Genomic DNA, 22,376 nt, shown 5'->3' with positions numbered 1-22,376 from the left:
AAAAATTGCTAAAATTGGGTAATACCTTACTTAGGTTTTAGGTAATTTGTTTTTTATTTTCATACTTTGGAACTCTTCTCCATTTTTCAGATTCTAGACTCCATTCTTTTAGCTTGCTGGTGGACTATGTCCATTATATACACAATTTGATTTTAAGGCAAAAGTTTCCAGACACAGTTTAGAATTCTTGAGTTATCTTTTAAAAACAGTTGTCTTGTGAATAAAATACCTACCTAACTATAAGAAATTTGGACTCCACTACTTCCTTTCTCCTACTGAGTTAATAGGAATATAGTAGGCATGTGACACTTGCTTATTTGAATTTTTTGTGACCTTGTTACCATTTTGTATACTTTGGATTCCCAAATGTCCAATTGGAAGAAGACCCATTCCTTGTCTGCTCTTGTAGGATGTTAGTTTTAATGTCTAATATTGATCTTCTTTAGAAAAGTAGGACTCTTATATAAGAAATACATGCTCATTTTATTAAAAGAAGACTAGTCTATTCAGTATGTGTTTATTTCCTCAGGGTAGTGAACATTTGTGGCCACTTAAGGAAGCCATGTATCAGTAACCGTCTGCAGTATAAATAAGCTGTCCTAGATTGTAGGTTAATTTTTCTCCTCTGAGTTAGGATATAATTTCTTCATCAACCACTTTCATGTAACCAAAAGGAAATCTTTGAGCTGCTTTTAAAATAACTACAATGCTTAACTCATGCAGTTACCAAGTCATACATTTTTCCATTTTTCTGATTAAAATTCCCTAAGCAACATTAGTCTTACTTTTACATTGGCATCCATTCATTTGAATTAATATTTAGTTATACTAAATATAATAATATTTAATTATAATTAATAAAAGCCAACATTTACTGAATGCCTACTATGTGCCAGAGGATTAAGGCTCAGTGCTAAACTTATTTTTGGGACAAGGGTGTGAATTTTGATAGTGAAACAGAGCTGATAATATAATTGTGAATTTGTTGGAATGTTGTAAATAGTGAGATAATATAATTGTGTTTGGCAAATGTTCAGCAGCTCTTTGTTGATGCCTTCCAGATAGGTTTATATTAGCCTTACCTTTCTTTTCTTCATGTATTATTATACCTGCATTTGTAGTCTTAATTCTTTGAATCAATGTGAATATTCTTAAATGGTGACATACTATTGATCATTGTAGACATCATAGTGGTATGAGGTCTAAATGATGTGAGAGTTCATGTTTTTTAAAGATAATTTACTACTTTTTATATCTTGTTACAAATTTTCAATTTCTATCAAGAAGTATTAATTGTTTATATGTTTATGGTGTTATACAAGTCAAATGGTTCTTCTAAGAACTTAAAATCTGAAGTATCTAAAGGGATTACTATTAATACACTTTTTAAAAAAATTCACATGTATATTAAACAAATCCTAGATGTTGGACAAATAGCAAAAGAGGTTTAGAAAAACGAAATTTCAGTCTGAAAATTTGCCTTTTTTCCCTCTAGGAATCAAATAAAAGATTTTATATTAGAAACATGAATTTAGAATTCAGAATAAGTGTTGCTTGTGACATCAGATTTTATTGATTTATCAGGTAGAAATTTAATCAACATTTTTCTTAAAGCAAAAGCTTCAGGTTATGTATATAATCACCTTTGTAAATTCTAATTCCTTTCCTGCTCCTCCTCTTCCACTTCTCCCCCTCCTTTTTTTTTTCTTTTGACCAGTAACTTTTTAAAGTTGAAAACTATGCTAAAGGTACCCATTTCTCTTCAGAATATAAAGTTTCTTCTTAAGATTTAGAGCATTTATTTTATATGTAAAGAACATTCATTATGCATCAATGGATATGAGAGGGTCATGGGACTTCTTCTCAATGAGCCTTATCTAGCCAAATAGAGGTAATTAATGCCTCCCCCGTGCCCAATTACATCAGACCTGAAGACTGAAAAGTTGCCTCTTCCTTGTGTAGTTTAATTTCATCCAGAATGGACAGTGCTTAAGAGATTGTTTCCATCATCTGAAAGATACAAAATTATTTATAGGATGTTTGCAGTGAATCTTCTTATTTTTACCACTGTGGACAAACCACTTGGAAATTTTTTCATGACATACAACAATCATGTTATAGTATTTAATTAATATGTTTGCTTTCTCATTCTGAAATGTCATCCAAATGATGCTTTTCACAAAGAAATTTTGTGTAGTTCACTTAAGAACTCTACGTGCCAGTTATATAAAAGACTGAGCACAAGCATACTTCCACAGAAACTAAACTATGGTATTGCTTAGTTGAAGAAGTAAATACTTTGTTTTCAGGAATCTTATTTAGAAAGAAAACTTTCCTGAATGGTTTTATATTAGCTAAAATTTCATATTTCTATGTGATACACTATTTCTATGTTTATTTTTTGTCAGTGTAACCTAGTTTAATTTAAAAAGTGCTGTTAATCATTGTTTTTCTTTTCTTTTAAAAAAACAAATCAAACTACAGTCACCCTCTTTAATTTAGTGGTTAACTAGGACTTGTTCACATAGATGAGATTTCTTTATGTGATTTTTATTTTATGTACAAAAAAATTATACTATATAACTTCTACCTTCAATGGATCAAATGGATACATTGAACAACTATTCAAACATTTACACTGACTTTCCCTAAAATTTTATATGTATTTCAAAATTACTCCCCATTTTAAATATATTTTAATGATATTGTTTTGTGTTTACTGAGCAAAATTGATCTACCATGGAACTGAAATTAGTGCTTTAATTTGAAGCTTTATTTCTTAAGGAAAAATGACTATGATTTTATAACTACTGGATATTTTTTAAAAACCCAGTTGGTAATTCTGTGATGAATTTGTATATAATAAACTTCCTATCAAAATACTTTTTATCATAAACTATATGAAAACTATTTCTGTTGGTGTATTCCATAGAAACTTTCATTAGATTGGTTATTTTCACCTGTTGGAGTTCTAGTAAAATGCTGAGGCAACTGTAGTATATTTCTAATGAAGTCTGTAAAAATATTGAACTCTGAAGCTATTGAGCAACCTACCATCCATGATCATGAATATATGATTTCTAATTGACTTAGCTTTCGGCTTAATCTATAAATTTTTGTAAGTATCTAATGTTTGTTTATGATAGTTCTATCAGATCTATCTACCTAGTTTTAGACTCTCAAATGCCCTAGAAAACCCTAAAGCATACTCATTCACAAGATTTCTCTGTGAGTATAACCAGGAAGAGAGAATATTTGCTATGTACTCAAATTATAGCAATTGATTTGGGGGAAAAATCATTTTATGTTTTACTAGGTACAAATAGGGATAGGCATTCTTATGTAGGCAAGAATTAATATGCATTAAAATTCTTGAAGAGTTAATCCAATGTAAAGAAGCTTATATGATTTATTTGATATTCCTAACTTCTCTTTCAGGGGTTTATTGCACTTATTTATAACAGTTTCCTAGTCCATTCATTATAGAATGTAGGTCGAAAAATATTGCCCTTTAGAGTTCATTCTGTTACATAATATTACTGTGTATTTGGGAACATAATATATTAAGATATAACGATACAGAACATTATTTTGCTCTTGAGATTCACAGGAGAAGAGGGACTAATCTATGGAATGGATCTGAAACAAAGCTAATAGACTTGGATTTAATTAATTTGGGTAATTAAAAGTATACTGAATCTATGAGATCTGATACTTGATTTTTCTAAAATGGATTGCTCACTGCTTTTTCCCCTTTACTTTCCGTAGGGAACCAGTTCCCTCCAGTTGCAGCACAGGACCTTCCTTTTGTGTTAAAGGCTGGCTACCTTGAAAAACGCAGAAAAGGTAAATCATATGATTCTAATGAAAAACCTAAAAATCTAAGACTCTAAGAAAACCTGATGATATTATCCAAACCACAAAATACAGCTTTTAGCTCTAAATAATTTTTAATAACAAAATAAAACATTTGGTCAGGTTTTTTGTTGTCAACCTTGGTTATTTGTAAATGATTTTAAAGCTGTTTCCTGCCTCTTGGAGGAGAGCCGTGGGCCATGACTGTATTCTCAAGGATGGGATTTCTCACACTTATCCCACCCAGCTGAGCAGTGGGTTATCTGTACCTGACCTGGCATACGCCATGTTTGCTACGGTTCAGATCAAGCTTAGCATATTGTCTGCCATTTTCTGTTAATCATCCAGTGTTCCTTTCCATTGGCTAAGATAATTGGGAGTTGACCATATGGTCTCACTCTTTCAACCCCAATATAAAATGAAAATGAAATATGGAGGTGGTGTTATGATACGGGAAATGAAAAGCGGAAAGTCTCTTCATTACCATTCTGCTTATCTCTCAGGTAGTCCCTTTGGGCCTTCCTATTTATATTCCATTTTCTTTTCTTAGCTTTCTTAGCTGAATTTTAAAGCTGAAAGAGATAATAGAAATCTAGGTCAACTCCTGCTCCCTCTTTTTTATGACAGATGAGAAAATGAGACCCTGATGAATCAATTATCTTAAGGCTTTATAGTCAAATACCTTTCTGACTGTTTCCTGTCAGGAAAGTTTGTTAGCCATGTAGTTGATCCCATAAATGTAGCAGTCCCATCTCTGCTGTAGTGTATTCCTTTTTTTTTTTTTTTAACATCTTTATTGGAGTATAATTGCTTTACAATGGTGTGTTAGTTTCTGCTTTGTAACAAAGTGAATCAGTTATACGTATACATATATCCCCATATCTCTTCCCTCTTGCGTCTCCCTCCCACCCTCCCTCCATATCCCACCCCTCTAGGTGGTCACAAAGCACTGAGCTGATCTCCCTGTGCTATGTGGCTGCTTCCCACTAGCTATCTATTTTACATTTGGCAGTGTATATATGTCCATGCCACTCTCTCACTTTGTCCCAGCTTACCCTTCCCCCTCCCCATATCCTCAAGTCCATTCTCTAGTAGGTCTGTGTCTTTATTCCTGTCTTACCCCTAGATTCTTCATGACATTTTTTTTTCTTAAATTCCATATATATGTGTTAGCATACAATATTTGTCTCTCTCTTTCTGACTTACTTCACTCTGTATGACAGACTCTAGGTCCATCCACCTCACTACGAATAACTCAATTTCGTTTCTTTTTATGGCTGAGTAATATTCCATTGTATATATGTGCCACATCTTCTTTATCCATTCATCTGTTGATGGACACTTAGGTTGCTGCCATGTCCTGGCTATTGTAAATAGAGCTGCAATGAACATTGTGGTACATGACTCTTTTTGAATGATGGTTTTCTCAGGGTATCTGCCCAGTATTGGGATTGCTGGGTCGTATGGTAGTTCTAATTTTAGTTTTTTAAGGAACCTCCATATTGTTCTCCATAGTGGCTGTATCAATTTACATTCCTAGTGTATTCCTTTTAGCTTTGTTTTATGTTTTGTTTTTTGTTTGTCTCTTGGAAAAGAAGATACAAATTATTTAGTCGTAGAATTTTACAGCTAAAAGGAGCCTTAGAAATCATATTAACTAACTTTTCCTTTTTCAATAAGGGAATTGCATTATATTTATAAAGGTAATATATATTATCTAAACTGTTCTTTTTCCCTCTTTATTGTAGATCACAGCTTTCTGGGATTTGAATGGCAGAAACGGTGGTGTGCTCTCAGTAAAACAGTGTTCTATTATTATGGAAGTGATAAAGGTAGTATTGGCCTTCAGTTATATCAGCATGAGGGTTTGGGGGGGGGCATTTTACTCCACCCCCATACCTTTTGGGTGCAGAATGAGCTGAAGACAAATGGAGAAAGAATAACTAAAAATTTTAATATTATAGCCTAAGGGTAATTAAGAATTCTGTTATTTGACAAATGCTCCAAATTCCAGAATGCCCTAAAAGTTAACACAATTGTGTTTTATTGAATTAGGAAAGAGAAAAATAACTTTCATCCGTGTGGCCTTTTATCTCAGGAATTACTGATATTTATCATCCAGGCGGTAGTTGTAGAATTTCTTTAGGGTTGTGGGAGTTTTGAAGGGAGGAAAGGATGTTTTTTCCTTCAAATATTTTAAAAGAAAAATTTAGATAAAATGAAACTGTGCAACACCTTTCTCAGCTTCCTTTATGGATTTAAGTAACAGCAAACATCTATCAAGGTTACTGTTCTAAGCACCCTAGCTGTCTAAGCAGTTTAGCTATATTAACTTGGTTAGCTACAGCTTTGTGAGGTAGGTACCATCATTAGTCCCACTTATTTTACTGTTTGGAAAACTGAGGACAGGGAGGTTAAGTCACTTGTTCAAGGTCACAGAGCTGGTAATGGCAGTTTGGGTATTTGAACTGAGGCATAATGGTTAGAGTCCGTGCTCTTAACCACTATTATCACTATGTTAATTTAGAAACAGTGATACATTTTGTAACTTCACTTGCTAATTAATAACTTATTCATAGTTCACATAATTTTAAGTTCATTGTTTGAACAAATAAAGCCATAAAATACTGAAATTTAAAGAATATAAGCTTTCTTAGTTTTGCTTTTATCTAGGAAAAGTGGGTCAGAAGTTGAATCTTATAAAGTAAGGGTTGTATATAAATAGCTGACATTCATTTCCAGAAAGGACACTTAAGGAGAAAAAAAGATGTAAAAGTCCAATATCACTGAATATAAACTTTCCCATGAAGTTGTTTCTTATCAGTGTTGTTTGGAAGTTTATATTTCATTTGACATTATTTGCAGTTTTTAGGGTTTTCTTCCTTATTATAAAATCAGGCAGATATGATTATTGTATTTCAGATAAATTCTAAATACATGCATGATGCTAGAAGTTGGTCTCACCTTTTGGTTAATGGGATTATCAAATTGAGAATTAACTTAGTGGCGAGTTTGCATTCTGTCACTAATTTACAATATGTTCGTAAGTAGAAATGGAGTCAGTGAAGTGTAAACTATAAACAGCTATCAACAGGTAGCCTTCTTTCTTCTGCTAAGGCTTAAGTAGGTGATTTTATCAGAAAATTTAGAGTCCAAGTTCAATTATGATTATCATAGGTCATAAACATGTGTTACTATTATAGAAATAAAATTTTGTACCGTGTTGTGAACTGAGATCAAGATTTTGCTTTTTCATAAAGAAATGTCTTCTATTTCATAAGACCAGGGGAGGGAGGTTTAAACCTTGTGACTTTGGTTGAGTTAGTCTTCTCATTTCTAATTTCTTTAAAAATCAGTGAATACGTATGTCTGTTTCCTTCACTCCTAGTCCTAACTGGTATATACCAACAGTTAGGTCAAAGATTAGCAAGAGTTTTCCCAAAATCTAGGGAATGTTTATATTTATTTCAAAGGCTAATAAATAAATTCTAGTTATTTGGGGGAGATACTAGTTAAATTCCCATTTCTATTCTTACTTGATGAGGCCTTGTGGTAATAACATTCTTTGTAATTTGTATTTTAAGTACTTTGTGATCCATTTAGCCACTCTACCACCGTGGCTTTTAAAAAATTATTATTCTCGCATTCCCTTTTTACGTGGATCTTTGAGGAGCTGGTTTATATTTCCTTAAACTCCTCCCTATCTGTCACTATGAAGCCTCCTGTTTCCATTGAGATTTCAGATCTGTTTTTAGTGGTTCTTTGGAATTCTTGGCCAGTTCTGCTTTTAGGGACTTGGGGGGGGGAAAAATCTATATTTAGACAGTTTTTAACTGCTTGTTTGGCATGATCTTAATTTCCTTCCTTTGTGTCCTTTTCTTTCCAAGAAAATGTACATGTCACATGAAATTTTTTTCTTTTGTGAAATCAGATAGCTGATTTGTACATTGTTTACTGTATATGTGAACCACTTTACCTAAACTTTGGAAAGAGCTATTTAGATATATGAGAACTATAATCCTCCAACTAAGTAGGATTTAGATAAATGGATTGTAGAGGCACAGAGGAGTTGATACCACGTACTAGGTTAAATTGTACTTTGTTACTGTTTGACAGATACATAGTTCACATTTTCTAACTTACAGTATGTGCCAAAAAACATTTTGACCCATCAAGATAATAATGGCTTAGAAAGAGTAGTTCCAGCCTGTAGGGTAAATAATACTCTTACCTTTGTACCCCTAAATATTATCTGTATTTATTATTCATGGCCATTTGGGGACTTTAAGTTTTATATACACACACACACCCACACACACACACACCCACCCACCCACCCACCCATATATCTTAACAAAACATACTTTATCACTTTCTGAAATCACATCCTTCGTTTCATCTGTTTCCTCTTCATTTGAATCTCATTGTCATGAATCTCATTTATCAAACTTCTTGGGTCCTAGATGCTCAGACTGCCATTAAGGTAGTCCTTCACTCACTGATTTATTCATTTTTTAATTTGGTAAACATTTATTGGGTACTTGATACATCCTGGGCATGGGGGATCCAAAGATAATCCTGCCTTACAGGTACTCTCAGTTGGAGTTGTGTGGGTATCAGTAAGAGAAGAGAGGAAGTCATGGGATCACTCGGGGCTGGGCAGGTAATTTCAATGCGGTACAGTAAGTGATTTAAATAAAATATCTTTGGATCACAAAGGGGGGTTGGGTAATTTCCTGAGGGAGTTAAAGAATACTTCCTAGTGGAGAGGACCCTTCATTGGGCCTTAAAAAATGAGGAGTTGGTTGGATGAAAAAGGGTAAAATGGGCATTCCAGGCAGCAGAATGGCAAAGATTCTGAGTTTCGAAAGGCCTTGGATGAGATCAGAATTGGAATCAAGGCAGAGCATACAGTGAATGAGGGGAGAGTGTATAAAAGGCTAAAAAAGCGGGTTAGGATCAGATTGACAAGAGCCTTATGAGAATAAGGTCCTTGCTAGCTATTTTATCTTGAATATGGCTTTTAAGCACAGGGCTCTATGACCAGAATTGGTTTTTAGGAAATAATTGTGATAATATTGTGGGGCATGGATTGGAATGGTTAGAAACTGGGTCAGCAGGATCACTTAGGGGGACACTGAACTAGTCTACGCAAGAGAGGTTATCATAGGAAGCCGAGAGGCACATGGAGGATTTAGTGCAGGCCCCTCCAGCTCCAAAGCCATGTTCTTTCCACAACTTGGTAGTTAGCAGCCCTTCCAACACACCTGTAAATGATGGCCCATTTAGGAACCTGTTCCAAACTCATGTTTTCAGGGGGTTTTTTTGGTTTTGTTTTTGTCTTTTGCGGTACTTGGGCCTCTCACTGTCGTGGCCTCTCCCGTTGTGGAACACAGGCTCTGGACGCGCAGGCTCAGCGGCCATGGCTCACGGGCCCAGCCGCTCCGCGGCATGTGGGATCTTCCCGGACCGGGGCACGAACCCGTGTCCCCTGCATCGGCAGGCGGACTCTCAACCACTGTGCCACCAGGGAAGCCCTCAGGGTTTTGTTTTTTGTTTTTCTGTTTAACCTCCATATGATCTTGAATCAGCATTATGAAACTTATCTCCTCCTACTTTTTAAGGGGGGAGTAGTTTGTAGTATCTCTTTCCTTCCCACTTAAGGAGTTTTGCTGCCCCTACCCCAAGTACCCAATTAAAGAAAATTCTAGTGCCATCTAGTATGTGGCAGCTGCAAGTAGCCTTGGTCCTACCAAGAGTCATTCTAAATGTATATCAGAAGTTATTTATTATATCATGTGGTTGTAACTTTTTCATTGTAGTACCTTTTCAATGTATAATAAAAGTCAGTAGAAAATTGGGCTTAATACAGATAATTTAAACTAACAAAACTTTTACATTGGCGGGGAAGTAAAATTTTTCATTGAAATTGACCTCTCTGCTCTCTCACTTCACTCATTATTTCACCGCTGATAGGAAAAATAGGACGTAGCTGTTCAGTGTGGATGACAATTATAAAGTGTTTTGATGTTGAAATAGCATCATAGTTCTCTTTTAATATTTAAAATTATTGTTAAAGTGACAGTGTTTGTATAATTGGAAGTTCTGTTGTTTTATAACAACAACTTTAGTAACAGCCATAAAAGCTTACCTTTTTTCCTGGTTCATTTGATAGAGGCAAATTCCTGGGTCAGGGCATCAGCATTTTATAATTATATCATGAATATATACAAAATATGTAAATTAAATCTGATATTAAAAAAATTCATACTATAATTTTGTTTGTGTAAAGAAGGATGATATCTTTGTTATTCCTTAAGAAATAGAAATAATTTTGACATGATAGAAATGAAATAATTCTGATACGCAAATACTAACTTTAAACTCTATCAAAATGAATGTTAAATAAAAGACCTTTATTACCCTGTAGCAGTACAGAGAAGTTAAAATGTACATCTGATACTTAGAAGGACTTCATCAATATGGGGAAATATTCATGTACAAACTAAGTCCTATTTAAAGGTCTCATGATGATGAGCCCTGTTGGTTTGCAATAAACCAGGACACAGTTTGATTTAAAATGTATCTATACATCTGTATATAGATTGAAGAGATGTGTGTGTGTGTATACATAGATAGATTGAAAGTAATATATTTTTAATAGATCTGCACTGCTGTAAGTACACAGATATATAGATGTTACTGTACCTGTCTGTGTGTAATAGATACAGCAACATCTGTAGCAGTAAATATTCTTTGAAAATCTATGTGCCGGGTATTATTAGTGCTAAGTGGTATCACACACTGGCTCAGAGGAGTGGGCACAGAGGACCCATGAAACAGTATGATATGCAGGAGCCGGCTCACTGGCACAGTGGGTGAGTGAGGGCTGGTGAGACTGGAAGAGGAGGAGCCAAGCTGGTAAATTCCCTGGTCAGGAGTTTGGCCTTTTTTGTCTAAGGGACAGTTAATGTTTCTAAGCATTGCAGGTAAGTAGATGGCATGACAAACTTTGGATGTTGGAAAGATCACGTTGACAGCTGTCAGAAGAAGGTAAGACTGGAGGCAAGATGTGTTTTGAAACTGAGAGTGGCTGGGAATCCAGAGAGTTGTTTAGCACCTTAAGTGCATGAAGGAGCCGCAGGTTATGTTTTTAGCCATTCTCACGTTGCATGACGTTGCATGGGTAGCAGCAGTGTCATTAATTCTGTAATTATTGTAGGAGGCCCTAAGAGGATAACATGTATAAGATAGTAAGATATTCTCTGTATAATGTTTATCTTTTTTAAAAAATTTATTTATTTTATTTATGTATTTTTTGGCTGCATTGGGTCTTTGTTGCTGCGTGCGGGTTTCTCTAGTTGCGACGAGCAGGGGCTGCTCTTAGTTGCGGTGCGCGGACATCTCATTGCGGTGGCTTCTCTTGTTGTGCAGCACAGGCTCTAGGCACGCAGGGCTCAGTAGTTGTGGCTCGTGGGCTCTAGAGCGCAGGCTTAGTAGTTGTGGTGCACGGGCTTAGTTGCTCCGCGGCATGTGGGATCTTCCTGGACCAGGGCTCGAACCCGTGTCCCCTGCATTGGCAGGCAGATTCTTAACCACTGTGCCACCAGGGAAGCCCCTGTGTAATGTTTATCTTAACAATAGCTGTATGTATAGTCTAATAGACCATATCATAATTATTATCTGAATTTCAGTTGTGGGAGAAAACAGTAGGTATAGCCAAAAAAACTAGAAACATGGTTTTAAATTCTGGTCTACGAGAAATTTAATTTCTTGTAATTTATTTATTCTCCATTCACAGCTACCTCATACTACACTGTTTTTTAAATCAAGTTTATTCCTATGGTTGAAAGTATGTGGTGGTATACAAAAACCACTTGGTTCTTATGCTTGCAGTGTACTTTTTTTTTTTTTTTTGGCCGCTGTGTTTTGCAGGATCTTAGTTCCCTGACCAGGGATTGAACCCAGGCTTTTGACAGTGAAAGTGTGGAGTCCTAACCACTGGACCACCAGGGAATTCCCACTTGCAGTGTACTTTTATTTTAAAGGAAAAAAAAAAAAAGGTTTTATAAATACCTAAAATTTCCTGCCACCAGACCGTATGAGCGAAACTTTTAATTCTAACTAAAGCGCTTCCCTTTGGACCCATACGTATTGCCTATGTTTGTTATTCAGAGCCCTTTGGGGCCCTTAAGTAATAAATATATATGGCATACAGTGTTTTTCACTTAAAATAGTAATAATTTGATATTTCCTCATGGTATATCTTGGAACACTGGAAGTATATTTCAAGTGACAGAATTAGCATTGGCAGCTGTATTTCTGTGAGCTATATAAACAAGGAAAATGTTCATGTGTCTTTAACTGAGGGCTTAGAACAACTTACTAGTCAGTTGGATAAAGTTTAGTGGGAGGTTTAGTATTAACGGGCATGTTTCCCTCTTTCTTACTAGTGAGCATTAATACTTATGGAAATAGCATGAGTTATTCACTAAGAGGGAAAGGCCTTTTTAAATATAAGAAGCAGATATTATCAAAAATTTCTGAACACATTTCATATCTTTCCGTTTGCTAGTCATGTGTACCAAATTAGCATTATTGGTATAAACAAGAGAAACCAACTTTGTTTATACAGGAAAGGAAATTATTGGGAGAATATCAACTCTCAGACAGATTTGATGGGAAGGCTAAACAACCAGGCTCGGAAAAGCAGTCAAGGACTAAGGGAGGTGAGGTGGCTGGAACTTCAGCCCAATCCACACCTCCAGGGACAGTCTGACTGGGACTCACTGGTGGCCCTGCCAAGCCAGGACTCGTGATGTTGTGTGCACTGCCACCAATCAGTGAATGCCACTGCTAACAGAAGTGGATTCTGAGCTCTCCCCTGATTCTTTTGTTATTCAGTTCAGATTTAGGTCCCAGGCTGGAGCATCTACTTGACTGATCTGGAACAGGGAAAATCTAAACCTCCCTCCAGCTTCTGTGGTGGGAAGTTGGCTCTGCCCCCTGATGATCTCAGGACTATGAGATGCTGGGGATCCTCAAATGACAAATGCTCACAACTCATAGGGATACTAAATGATTTAGAATTATTTAGTTGCTATATTTATACTGTATTTTGAATGATAAGAGAGTGGTTGGTGTTTTAAGCATATTTTCTGAGAGGCAGCAAAAAAGAGAAAAAGCAAGCATATTTGCAATGAAACGAGGACTGACTGGGTTTTGGAAGATGGCAGTGGGGTGGAGGGAGAGAATGTGGTGTCTCAGTTGATGAAGAAAAGGGAGAAATGAAGAATGATGCTCAATTTTCTGGTTTGGGGGCTTCAATTAATGCAGGTACTGCTTATTGAGAAGGAGGACACGACAAGAAAGATCACAAGTAGAGTGGGAGTGGGGATAAGATGATCTCCATTGTGGGCAAGTTATATTCATTGTGCCTATAGGACATTCAAGAGATGAAACATGTATAGTAAGCAGGTGAAGATTTGGATATTGGGCTTCCCTGGTGGCACAGTGGTTGAGAGTCCACCTGCCGATGCAGGGGACACGGGTTCGTGTCCCGGTCTGGGAAGATCCCACATGCCGCGGAGCGGCTAGGCCTGTGAGCCATGGCCGCTGAGCCTGTGCGTCTGGAGCCTGTGCTCTGCAGCGGGAGAGGCCACGACAGTGAGAGAGAGGCCCGCGTACTGCAAAAAAAAAACAGATATGGATATTAAGTTCTGAAGCTGGACTGAAAATAGAGAACTATGAGTCACAAGCATATTGATAGGAATTTAATCCCTGGGATTGGATGAGGTTGCCCAGTGAAAACGGTACAGCAGGAAAAGAACAGGATTTAGAGCATAACCCATCATGGCTGTTTAAGAGATAGGCAAAGGTACCGGAGCCCATAAAGCAAGCTGAGAAAGTTGGGCCCAAGTTGCAGGAGGAAATGCAAGCTATAACGCTTATCGTCTCTACTGAGACTTCATAAATTACATGTTCTAAAACAGTGGTTTTTCAAACGTTAGTGTGTATCAAAATCACCTGGGGTGTTTGCTAAAAACTTAGTTTCGTGGACTCACCCCCGGGGAATCCTATACAGCAAGTGCAGAGTGGTAGCCATTTCTCTGTTTTTAACAGACATCCAAGATGATTCTAACATAGGTGATTCTTGAAATACACTTTGAGAAACACCTTTCTAGGAGACAATGTGAAATGGTTGAAAAAGCAAGGTTTTAGAATCAGACTTACATTAGGGTCCTGGCTTTTACTACTTTGGTTGTGTGGCTGTAAGCAAGTTGTTTAAGTTTTCTTTTTCCCCATCAGTGCTGGGGATATAATAAATACCTTCTTTGTCTTAGAATTATTACAAGGTATATATGAGATTGCTGTATTAAATTTCTGGCATATAGAAGGAGTTCAGCAAATAAGATCTGTCTTTTTGGGCTTCCCTGGTGGTGCAGTGGTTAAGAATCCATCTGCCAATGCAGGGTACACAGGTTCGAGCCCTGGTCCAGGAAGATCCCACATGCTGCAGAGCAACTAAGTCGGTGCACCACAACTACTGAAGCCCACGCACCTAGAGCCGGTGCTCTGCATTTTTAGAAAAAGAAAAAAAAAAGATCTGTCTTTTTGGCACTTAAAACCCCCAGAACACAGCTGTAAACCTAAAGCCAGTGAAAAAGTAGGAGGAAATAGCATCATTAACCTCATACATTTTGTTTTGTAAGAGATCAGAGCCAACTGCTTTTTACCTCAAACCTACTGAATTAGAATTGTGTAAAATTAAGTTACTGATTTAATAGATTTCATTATCTCGTTTCTCCTGGCAGCCTTCAGTGCTGTAGACATTAAATTCGAACAGCATTGATATAGGCAAAGTTAAAGTGTGAAATAGAAGCTGAGGAAAATGTAATAGAGGGACAGACACCTCAAAAATCCTGAGGGTATCAACGTGTTGTAATATACTATAAAAACTAATACTCAGATTAATACTACTCGATCAAGAAAAAGTTAAATTACGTTTAACAGAATTGTTTGAAAAGTCAGGGAAGTATATATTTCAGAATGATTTCAGTTATAAAAACCAACATTTTAGAGAGTTTGGGCACTTAAAACTCCGGACGTGCAGGCTCAGCAGCCATGGCTCACGGGCCCAGCCACTCCGCGGCATGTGGGATCTTCCCGGACCGGGGCACGAACCCGTGTCCCCTGCATCGGCAGGTGGACTCTCAACCACTGCGCCACCAGGGAAGCCCATGGCATGTACCTATTTTTAAGTCAACAGGTGTCTTTGAAACTACCCCAGAAAGCACTGTCAAACTAGCCTATATGTAAATTGCTATAGATTGCCATGTGATGCTAAGGTTTTCTCTTTCTTCTGGGCCTTGAAGAGAAGCTAATGTAAATGGAGAAGAGCAGAGTCTTAGCATACCCATGTCTGCCCATTTTGTGTCGTGAACTTCCTGTCTCACGTTGGCTAATTGGAAATATGGCTACTTTATGGTTATGGATTTGCAAAAGCTACTGAGAGTTATGAATTTTTCTTTCCTCCAACTGGTCCTTGAATATCCTGTTTTTTTCCTGAGAAATTTAAGGAAATCTCTCAAAAGTATCCTGTATGGCTTTGATATTTGCTTCCAACTACTTCCATTTTTTATTGTGAAAATTAAATCCTTTTGCAGTGTAGTGAATCACTGACTAATATTCCTGGAGCAATTATATCTGTACTGGGTGTGTGGGAAGGTGTGTGGGGTGTCTGTTTCAGTGGCAAAGGGGGAAAGGTCTGGTACAGTGTTACTGGCTTTTGTCTCACCATACCTATAATGCTCCTTTGTTTGTTTTAAGTGCTCAGCGTAAATTTGTTGAATGAGTGAATGAATGACTTAGTTTTCTTTGAGAATTTTAGAAGAACCAACAGTGCTTAACCATTATTATTTTAATACCTTTTCCCCAGTATTATTTTTTTTGTTAGGTATTTTGCAAAATATGTTATGTGAGTACCAGTTCCATAAAATATTCTGTTAAAAAATGGTTTCACTGACAAATAATTTGGGGAAATGCTGCACACTAAATCTTTCTCATAGAAATTTGATCAAATATATTAAGGGCCTTAAGAAGGCTGGACTAACAAAACCTGCTTAACTTTGTTTAATTCAACATTTCCCAAACTTATTTGATCATAGAAACCTGTTAATATCCCATAAACACACTTTGGGAAATGCTGCTCTGATTTTTATAGTTTTCATCTCATAGAGTTTATTGCAGACGTTTTCCACAAAGCAAACTTCAAATTTTGAATTTGAATTGTTTTTTCAATCATCCAAAGAGTTGTAAATTATGACTAAATATGATTAGAATGTCCAGATTTAAGTCAGAAATTACTAACTCAGATTTTTTGCCTTTGATGTTTTGAACCAGATATGATCTTGATGACCTTTTAAAAATGCCTGTAACTTCAGGCATTAAATTAGTACATTTAAGAAAAGGAGAAAAAATAAAAAGAAAAAAAAAAAGAAAAAAAAAAAAAAAAAGAAAAGGAGATACATATTTTACGGGCACACTAAGCTGAGAGAGCCCTGCACCCCACGATGTGGAAGCATTTCTATATTTCCCCTGAGCTCAGTAAAAGAGACAGTTGTCCTCACTCATGATTTTAATATTGTATGTTAATCTAGGAAGTAAACCTATAGCAGTGCCTCTTTTCTCTCAGAATTGTATAACTGGATAAAGTAGGAAAGGTGACTAATTTTATTTTTAGTTTAAGTATTAAATCCTTTGTTTTATTCCTACTTCATTGTTTTTAAAGTAATATCTGACTAAAACTGAAGTCATCTTTTCTTTTGACTTTTCATCATATGGGATTCAAATGTGCTTTACTAGTTTAACTGTTCACTGACTGGTTAAGAAACCTACTTTTGTTTTGTTTTGGTAAGATATGCTTCTGTACTTGCTTTACCACTCCTCTCCATTCAAATACTTTGTTTTTCCCCTCACATCTTTTTATAATTAGCAGTTTTGTTTTGCTTTGCTTTTTAAATTTAGAGTTTGATTTGTACCAATTTAGGAGATTTAAAGAAAAAAAAAGTTGTGTTTTAGGGGCTTTTGCGGGGTGGGGAGGTTGGAGGGTGGTGATGAGAGGAGATAGTAGTAAATAAAAGCCCAGCAAGCTTTCAACTAGATGGGTTTTCCCACTGGCTTACCAAACCTGAAAGAGCCACGGATTTGTAGTGGGTTTGTCTAGCAAGTTCTAAGTTCCAATTCTTGGATTTTCCCTACATGAAATTTGTCATATTTCCATACTTCCTTCTGAATAAGACCATTATCTGCAGGCCTCTTCTTTTGGTTCCCTTAGATGTCCTTCTTAAAACCAACCATTCCAAGTAACTCTGTAATTTTAGAATTAAAAGTAATACCTAGAAATGTTACTTAAATATTATACTGTGAAAGCAGTATGACCAAAAAATATTCTATCCAAAAAAATCTAAATAAAAGCTAATCAACTGGATATTTATATTCACTATAGTAAATGAAATTCTAACTTTCGTTTTATCTTCAACAGACAAACAACAGAAAGGTGAATTTGCAATAGAAGGCTACAATGTCAGAATGAATAACAGTCTTAGGAAGGATGGAAAGAAAGATTGCTGTTTTGAAATCTTTGCTCCTGATAAACGTATCTATCAGGTTGGAGTTTTTATGATGCCTTGAAATTAAGTTGATAAAACTTCCTGATTTCATTTTTAAAGACATTAACATTTTGTTCAAACAACTCTTTCTGACATGTTAATAATAATAAAAAATACTGGGTTTTATACATTAAACATTTGTATAAGGGGAAATCAAGTTTTTAAAAAATTCCAGATTAGTTCAAGTGATATCTTCTTGAGAGAACGAACAGGAGATATGTAATTTATCAATTACTTCACATGTTGCGTTTTATGTCTATTTTAATGGAACTGTGTGATTTCTTAAAAGGATTACATGGCAGAAAGAATAAAATTATCAAAAGAGAAATATCAGAACGTTCATGCATATTGTATTGCTTAGGCTTGTGGGAGAAAAGGAAGGCCAAGGCACACATCAGCTCTGCAATTCAAGAGCTATCAGCCAGCATCAATATGGAATGCATGTTTAATAAGTTTCAAATATCTGAGATTGCAGTTGAAAGCCAGTTAATTAAGTTGTCAGGTAGTGTGTTGGAATCGGACAAGAACATTTTTAAGAAAGCTGTACCCAGGGGTCTAAAGAAATTCATGGGTGTCTTCTAATTGTCAAGGGCAAATTTTGTTCATCAGTTCTGTCTTTGACATTGATGAAGAGAAGCAGCTTTTTTTCCTGCACAGCTGCCAGCTGCTGATCACAGTTTCAAATCCATGATCCTCTGCTTCGATTACGTAAATTTGTCAAAATTAACTGTACATTATAAGAAGCATCCTTGCAAGGAAAGTAGTACTAGACGTGAAGAGAATTACTAATGGTCTTAAAGAAATGGAAAGAATGCAACATATACCTTTCATTACGGTGGTGATTTTTATTGCTATCGTTTGTTTTTTATTAGTTCACAGCAGCTTCTCCCAAAGATGCCGAAGAATGGGTACAGCAACTGAACTTTGTATTACAAGGTAAGAGCAATCAATTGAACAAGTTATTACAGTCTTTAAGTACTGAATAACTGAATAAGTTGGAGTTTCATACAAAGAAACTTATTGACTTCTGTGAGAAATGACTAAAAGAACATGACTGGTATTAATACATACCATTTGCTTCAGATTAATAAAAGCATCTTTTCTGCAAGTACCATATGGCAACTTTGAAATTCACATGTTTACACCACAATCAGTTTTTTTAAATGTTTAAGTTAAGGATATAGCATATAACAATATTGCGACTTTGTAGGGCTGCCTCTATTTAGGTAATAGGGTTTTGAAAACCTCTTTTGCATTCTTGAAAATTCTGCTTCCTGAAACATGTTTTGTAGATATGGGGTCTGATGTTATTCCTGAGGATGATGATGAAAGAGGAGACTTATATGATGATGTTGATCATCCTCTACCAGTCAGCAGTTCACCAGCAAGCAGCCAGCCAATTGACGATGAAATTTATGAAGAACTTCCAGGTATTTATTTATGGTGATTCACTTAAGGATTTTAGGGATTTTTTTTTAATGTCATATATCATCAAGAGAAGAAAATGATGAGCTATTAAAAACAAGGACAAAGAAAATCTTCAAAACTGTTTTACGAAAAGGGCTCTGCTTGAGGTATTTCAAGTGAGTGGATATACTTTTGTGAAAAGTGAATGGAATGTTAAAATGAAGCAGATACAGTCCTAATCTCATGGGACTTTTGGCTCATTAACATTGTTTATGCTACATAATTTTTTAATTAAAAAATTGACTTGCCTTACAGTTTTTTCCAGCAACTCACACATCATTTTTTATTTATACATCTTGGAACTTCCATTAACCAGAAGTTCTGTGCACACCCCATATGTCAACAACTTCTGCCTCATATATTCCTCCTTGCTGTAGTGTATTGCATTGTCTTGGAGGAATATCGTTGAACTATAAACAAAGGCCTTTTGAGGCTTGAAGTTTTCGTACTTGATATTTTATCATTCTGCATTTTCAGGCATGGTTTAGTGTTTATATGCCTCAGTATCTGTTATGTAATATAAATTTAATTGTCTATTAGCTCTTTGGCTTGTAATTTTGAGGGTCAACCTAAAACAGAAGGAACATTTAGGGAATTATTACGTTACTACTACTCTAGGTTAAAATGAGCCTTTTTCTGGTTATTAAAAAAATCAGCCATTAGAGAAAGAAAAAGGATTATAAGTAATATGTGTGATATTTAACTGACATCTCATATAGAAAGGCTATTTTTCTTTGAATAGAACAATTTAACAACAGTATAAACCTTTACAAATGATTTAACAATACCTAAAGTGTTCAAAATTAACATACAAATGTGATGTTCAGTGTAGTAAGCAGAGCATAGTAACTAGCACATGGACTTTAGAGTCAAAAGGTTTAAATTCTGACTATACCATTTACTAGCTCAGTGACCTTAAAAGTCAATTTTGTCATCTATAAAATAATGATAATTTCATAAGGGGGGTGGTAGTAAATGACATCATGGATCTACAGCCCTCAGCACAGTGCTTGAGTCATAGCACACCCACAATAAATTGTCACATCATCATTATTATTTTCATTATTATATCTGGTAAATTCTGCACATGCTTATATGGAGTTATAATAATGGCTTTCTGACCAAGTAAGAATTAATGATTGTAATGGGATTATAAATCCAAGATATTAAAAAAATTACTCAAAATATGCATCTACATATTCTTTTTTTTTTAACATCTTTATTGGAGTATAATTGTTTTACAATGTTGTGTTAGTTTCTGCTATATAACAAAGTGAATCAGCTATACATATACATATACATATATTCCCATATCTCCTCCCTTTTGCATCTCCCTCCCACCCTCCTAATCCCACCCCTCTAGGTGGTCACAAAGCACCGAGCTGATCTCCCTGTGCTATGCGGCTGCTTCCCACTAGGTATCTATTTTACATTTGGTAGTGTATATATATGTCCATGCCACTCTCTCACTTCGTCCCAGCTTACCCTTCCCCCTCCCCGTGTCCTCAAGTCCATTCTGTACGTCTGCGTCTTTATTCCTGTCCTGTCCCTAGGTTCATCAGAACCTTTTTTTTTAGATTCCATATATATGTGTTAGGATACAGTATTTGTTTTTCTCTTTCTGACTTACTTCACTCTGTATGACAGACTCTAGTCCATCCACCTCACTACAAATAACTTAATTTCATTTCTTTTTATGGCTGAGTAGTATTCTAGGAATACATCTTCTTTATCCACATCTTCTTTATCCATTCATCTGTTGTTGGACAGTTAGGTTGCTTCCATGTCCTGGCTATTGTAAATAGTGTTTCAATGAACATTGTGATACATGACTCTTTTTGAATGATGGTTTTCTCAGGGTATCCGCCCAGTAGTGGGATTGCTGGGTTGTATGGTAGTCCTATTTGTAGTTTTTTAAGGAACCTCCATACTGTTCTCCATAGTGGCTGTATCAATTTACATTCCCGCCAACAGTGCAAGAGGGTTCCCTTTTCTCCATACCCCCTCCAGCATTTATTGTTTGTAGATTTTTTGATGATGGCCATTCTGACTAGTGTGAGGTGATACCTTATTGTACTTTTGATTTGCATTTCTCTAACGATTAGTGATGTTGAGCATCCTTTCATGTGTTTGTTGGCAATCTGTATATCTTCTTTGGAGAAATGTCTATTTAGATCTGCGCATTTTTGGATTGGGTTGTTTGTTTTTTTGTTATTGAGCTGCATGAGCTGCTTGTATATTTTGGAGATTAATCCTTTGTCAGTTGCTTCGTTTGCAAATATTTTCTCCCATCCTGAGGGTTGTCTTTTTGTGTCGTTTATGGTTTCCTTTGCTGTGCAAAAGCTTTGATGTTTCATTAGGTCCCATTTGTTTATTTTTGTTTTCATTTCCATTTCTCTAGGAGGTGGGTCAAAAAGGATCTTGCTGTGATTTATGTCAAAGAGTGTTCTTCCTGTGTTTTCCTCTAAGAGTTTTAAGAGTGTCTGGCCTTACATTTAGGTCTTTAAATCCATTTTAAGTTTATTTTTGTGTATGGTGTTAGGGAGTGTTCTAATTTCATTCTTTTACATGTAGCTGTCCAGTTTTCCCAGTACCACTTATTGAAGAGGCTGTCTTTTCTCCACTGTATATTCTTGCCTCCTCTATCAAAGATAAGTTGACTGTATGTGCATGGGTTTATCTCTGGACTTTCTATCCTGTTCCATTGATCTATATTTCTGTTTTTGTACCAGTACCATACTGTCTTGATTACTGTAGCTTTGTAGTATAGTCTGAAGTCAGGGAGCCTCATTCCTCCAGCTTCATTTTTCTTTCTCAAGATTGCTTTGGCTATTCGGGGTCTTTTGTGTTTCCATACAAATTGTGAAATTTTTTTGTACTAGTTCTATGAAAAATGCCATTGGTAGTTTGATAGGGATTGCACTGCATCTGTAGATTGCTTTGGATAGTAGAGTCATTTTCACAGTGTTGATTCTTCCAATCCAAGGACATGGTATATCTCTCCATCTGTTTGTATCATCTTTAATTTCTTTCATCAGTGTCTTATAGTTTTCTGCATACAGGTCTTTTGTCTCCTTAGGTAGATTTATTCCTAGGTATTTTATTCTTTTTGTTGCAGTGGTAAATGGGGGTGTTTCCTTAATTTCTCTTTCACATTTTTCATCATTAGTGTATAGGAATGCAAGAGATTTCTGTGCATTAATTTTGTATCCTGTTACTTTACCACATTCATTGATTAGCTCTAGTAGTTTTCTGGTAGCATCTTTAGGATTCTCTATGTATAGTATCATGTCATCTGCAAACAGTGACAGCTTTACTTCTTCTTTTCTGATTTGGATTCCTTTTATTTCTTTTTCTTGTTTGATTGTTGTGGCCAAAACTTCC

At 35.8% G+C, this 22,376-nt stretch overlaps 1 protein-coding gene across 4 annotated transcripts in view; it reads left to right on the top strand.

The window, feature by feature from the left end:
• Window positions 1–22,376, top strand: part of SKAP2 (src kinase associated phosphoprotein 2) — a 170,861-nt gene that overhangs the window by 95,049 nt on the left and 53,436 nt on the right. For all 4 annotated transcript variants that reach the window (XM_029233503.1, XM_029233505.1, XM_029233504.1 and 1 more), the window contains 5 exons: window positions 3,769–3,846; window positions 5,604–5,687; window positions 17,399–17,523; window positions 18,398–18,461; window positions 18,818–18,955. In XM_029233503.1, the coding sequence (XP_029089336.1) occupies window positions 3,769–3,846; window positions 5,604–5,687; window positions 17,399–17,523; window positions 18,398–18,461; window positions 18,818–18,955 (489 nt within the window). The remainder of the gene's footprint in view (window positions 1–3,768; window positions 3,847–5,603; window positions 5,688–17,398; window positions 17,524–18,397; window positions 18,462–18,817; window positions 18,956–22,376) is intronic.

This window comes from Monodon monoceros, unplaced genomic scaffold (genome assembly GCF_005190385.1).
Source record: "Monodon monoceros isolate NGI ecotype Baffin Bay Population unplaced genomic scaffold, NGI_Narwhal_1 Super_Scaffold_2, whole genome shotgun sequence".
Classification (NCBI taxonomy): domain Eukaryota; kingdom Metazoa; phylum Chordata; class Mammalia; order Artiodactyla; family Monodontidae; genus Monodon; species Monodon monoceros.
The sequence above is the reverse complement of the archived record's forward strand: the minus strand, read 5'-3'. Positions and strand labels throughout refer to the sequence as shown.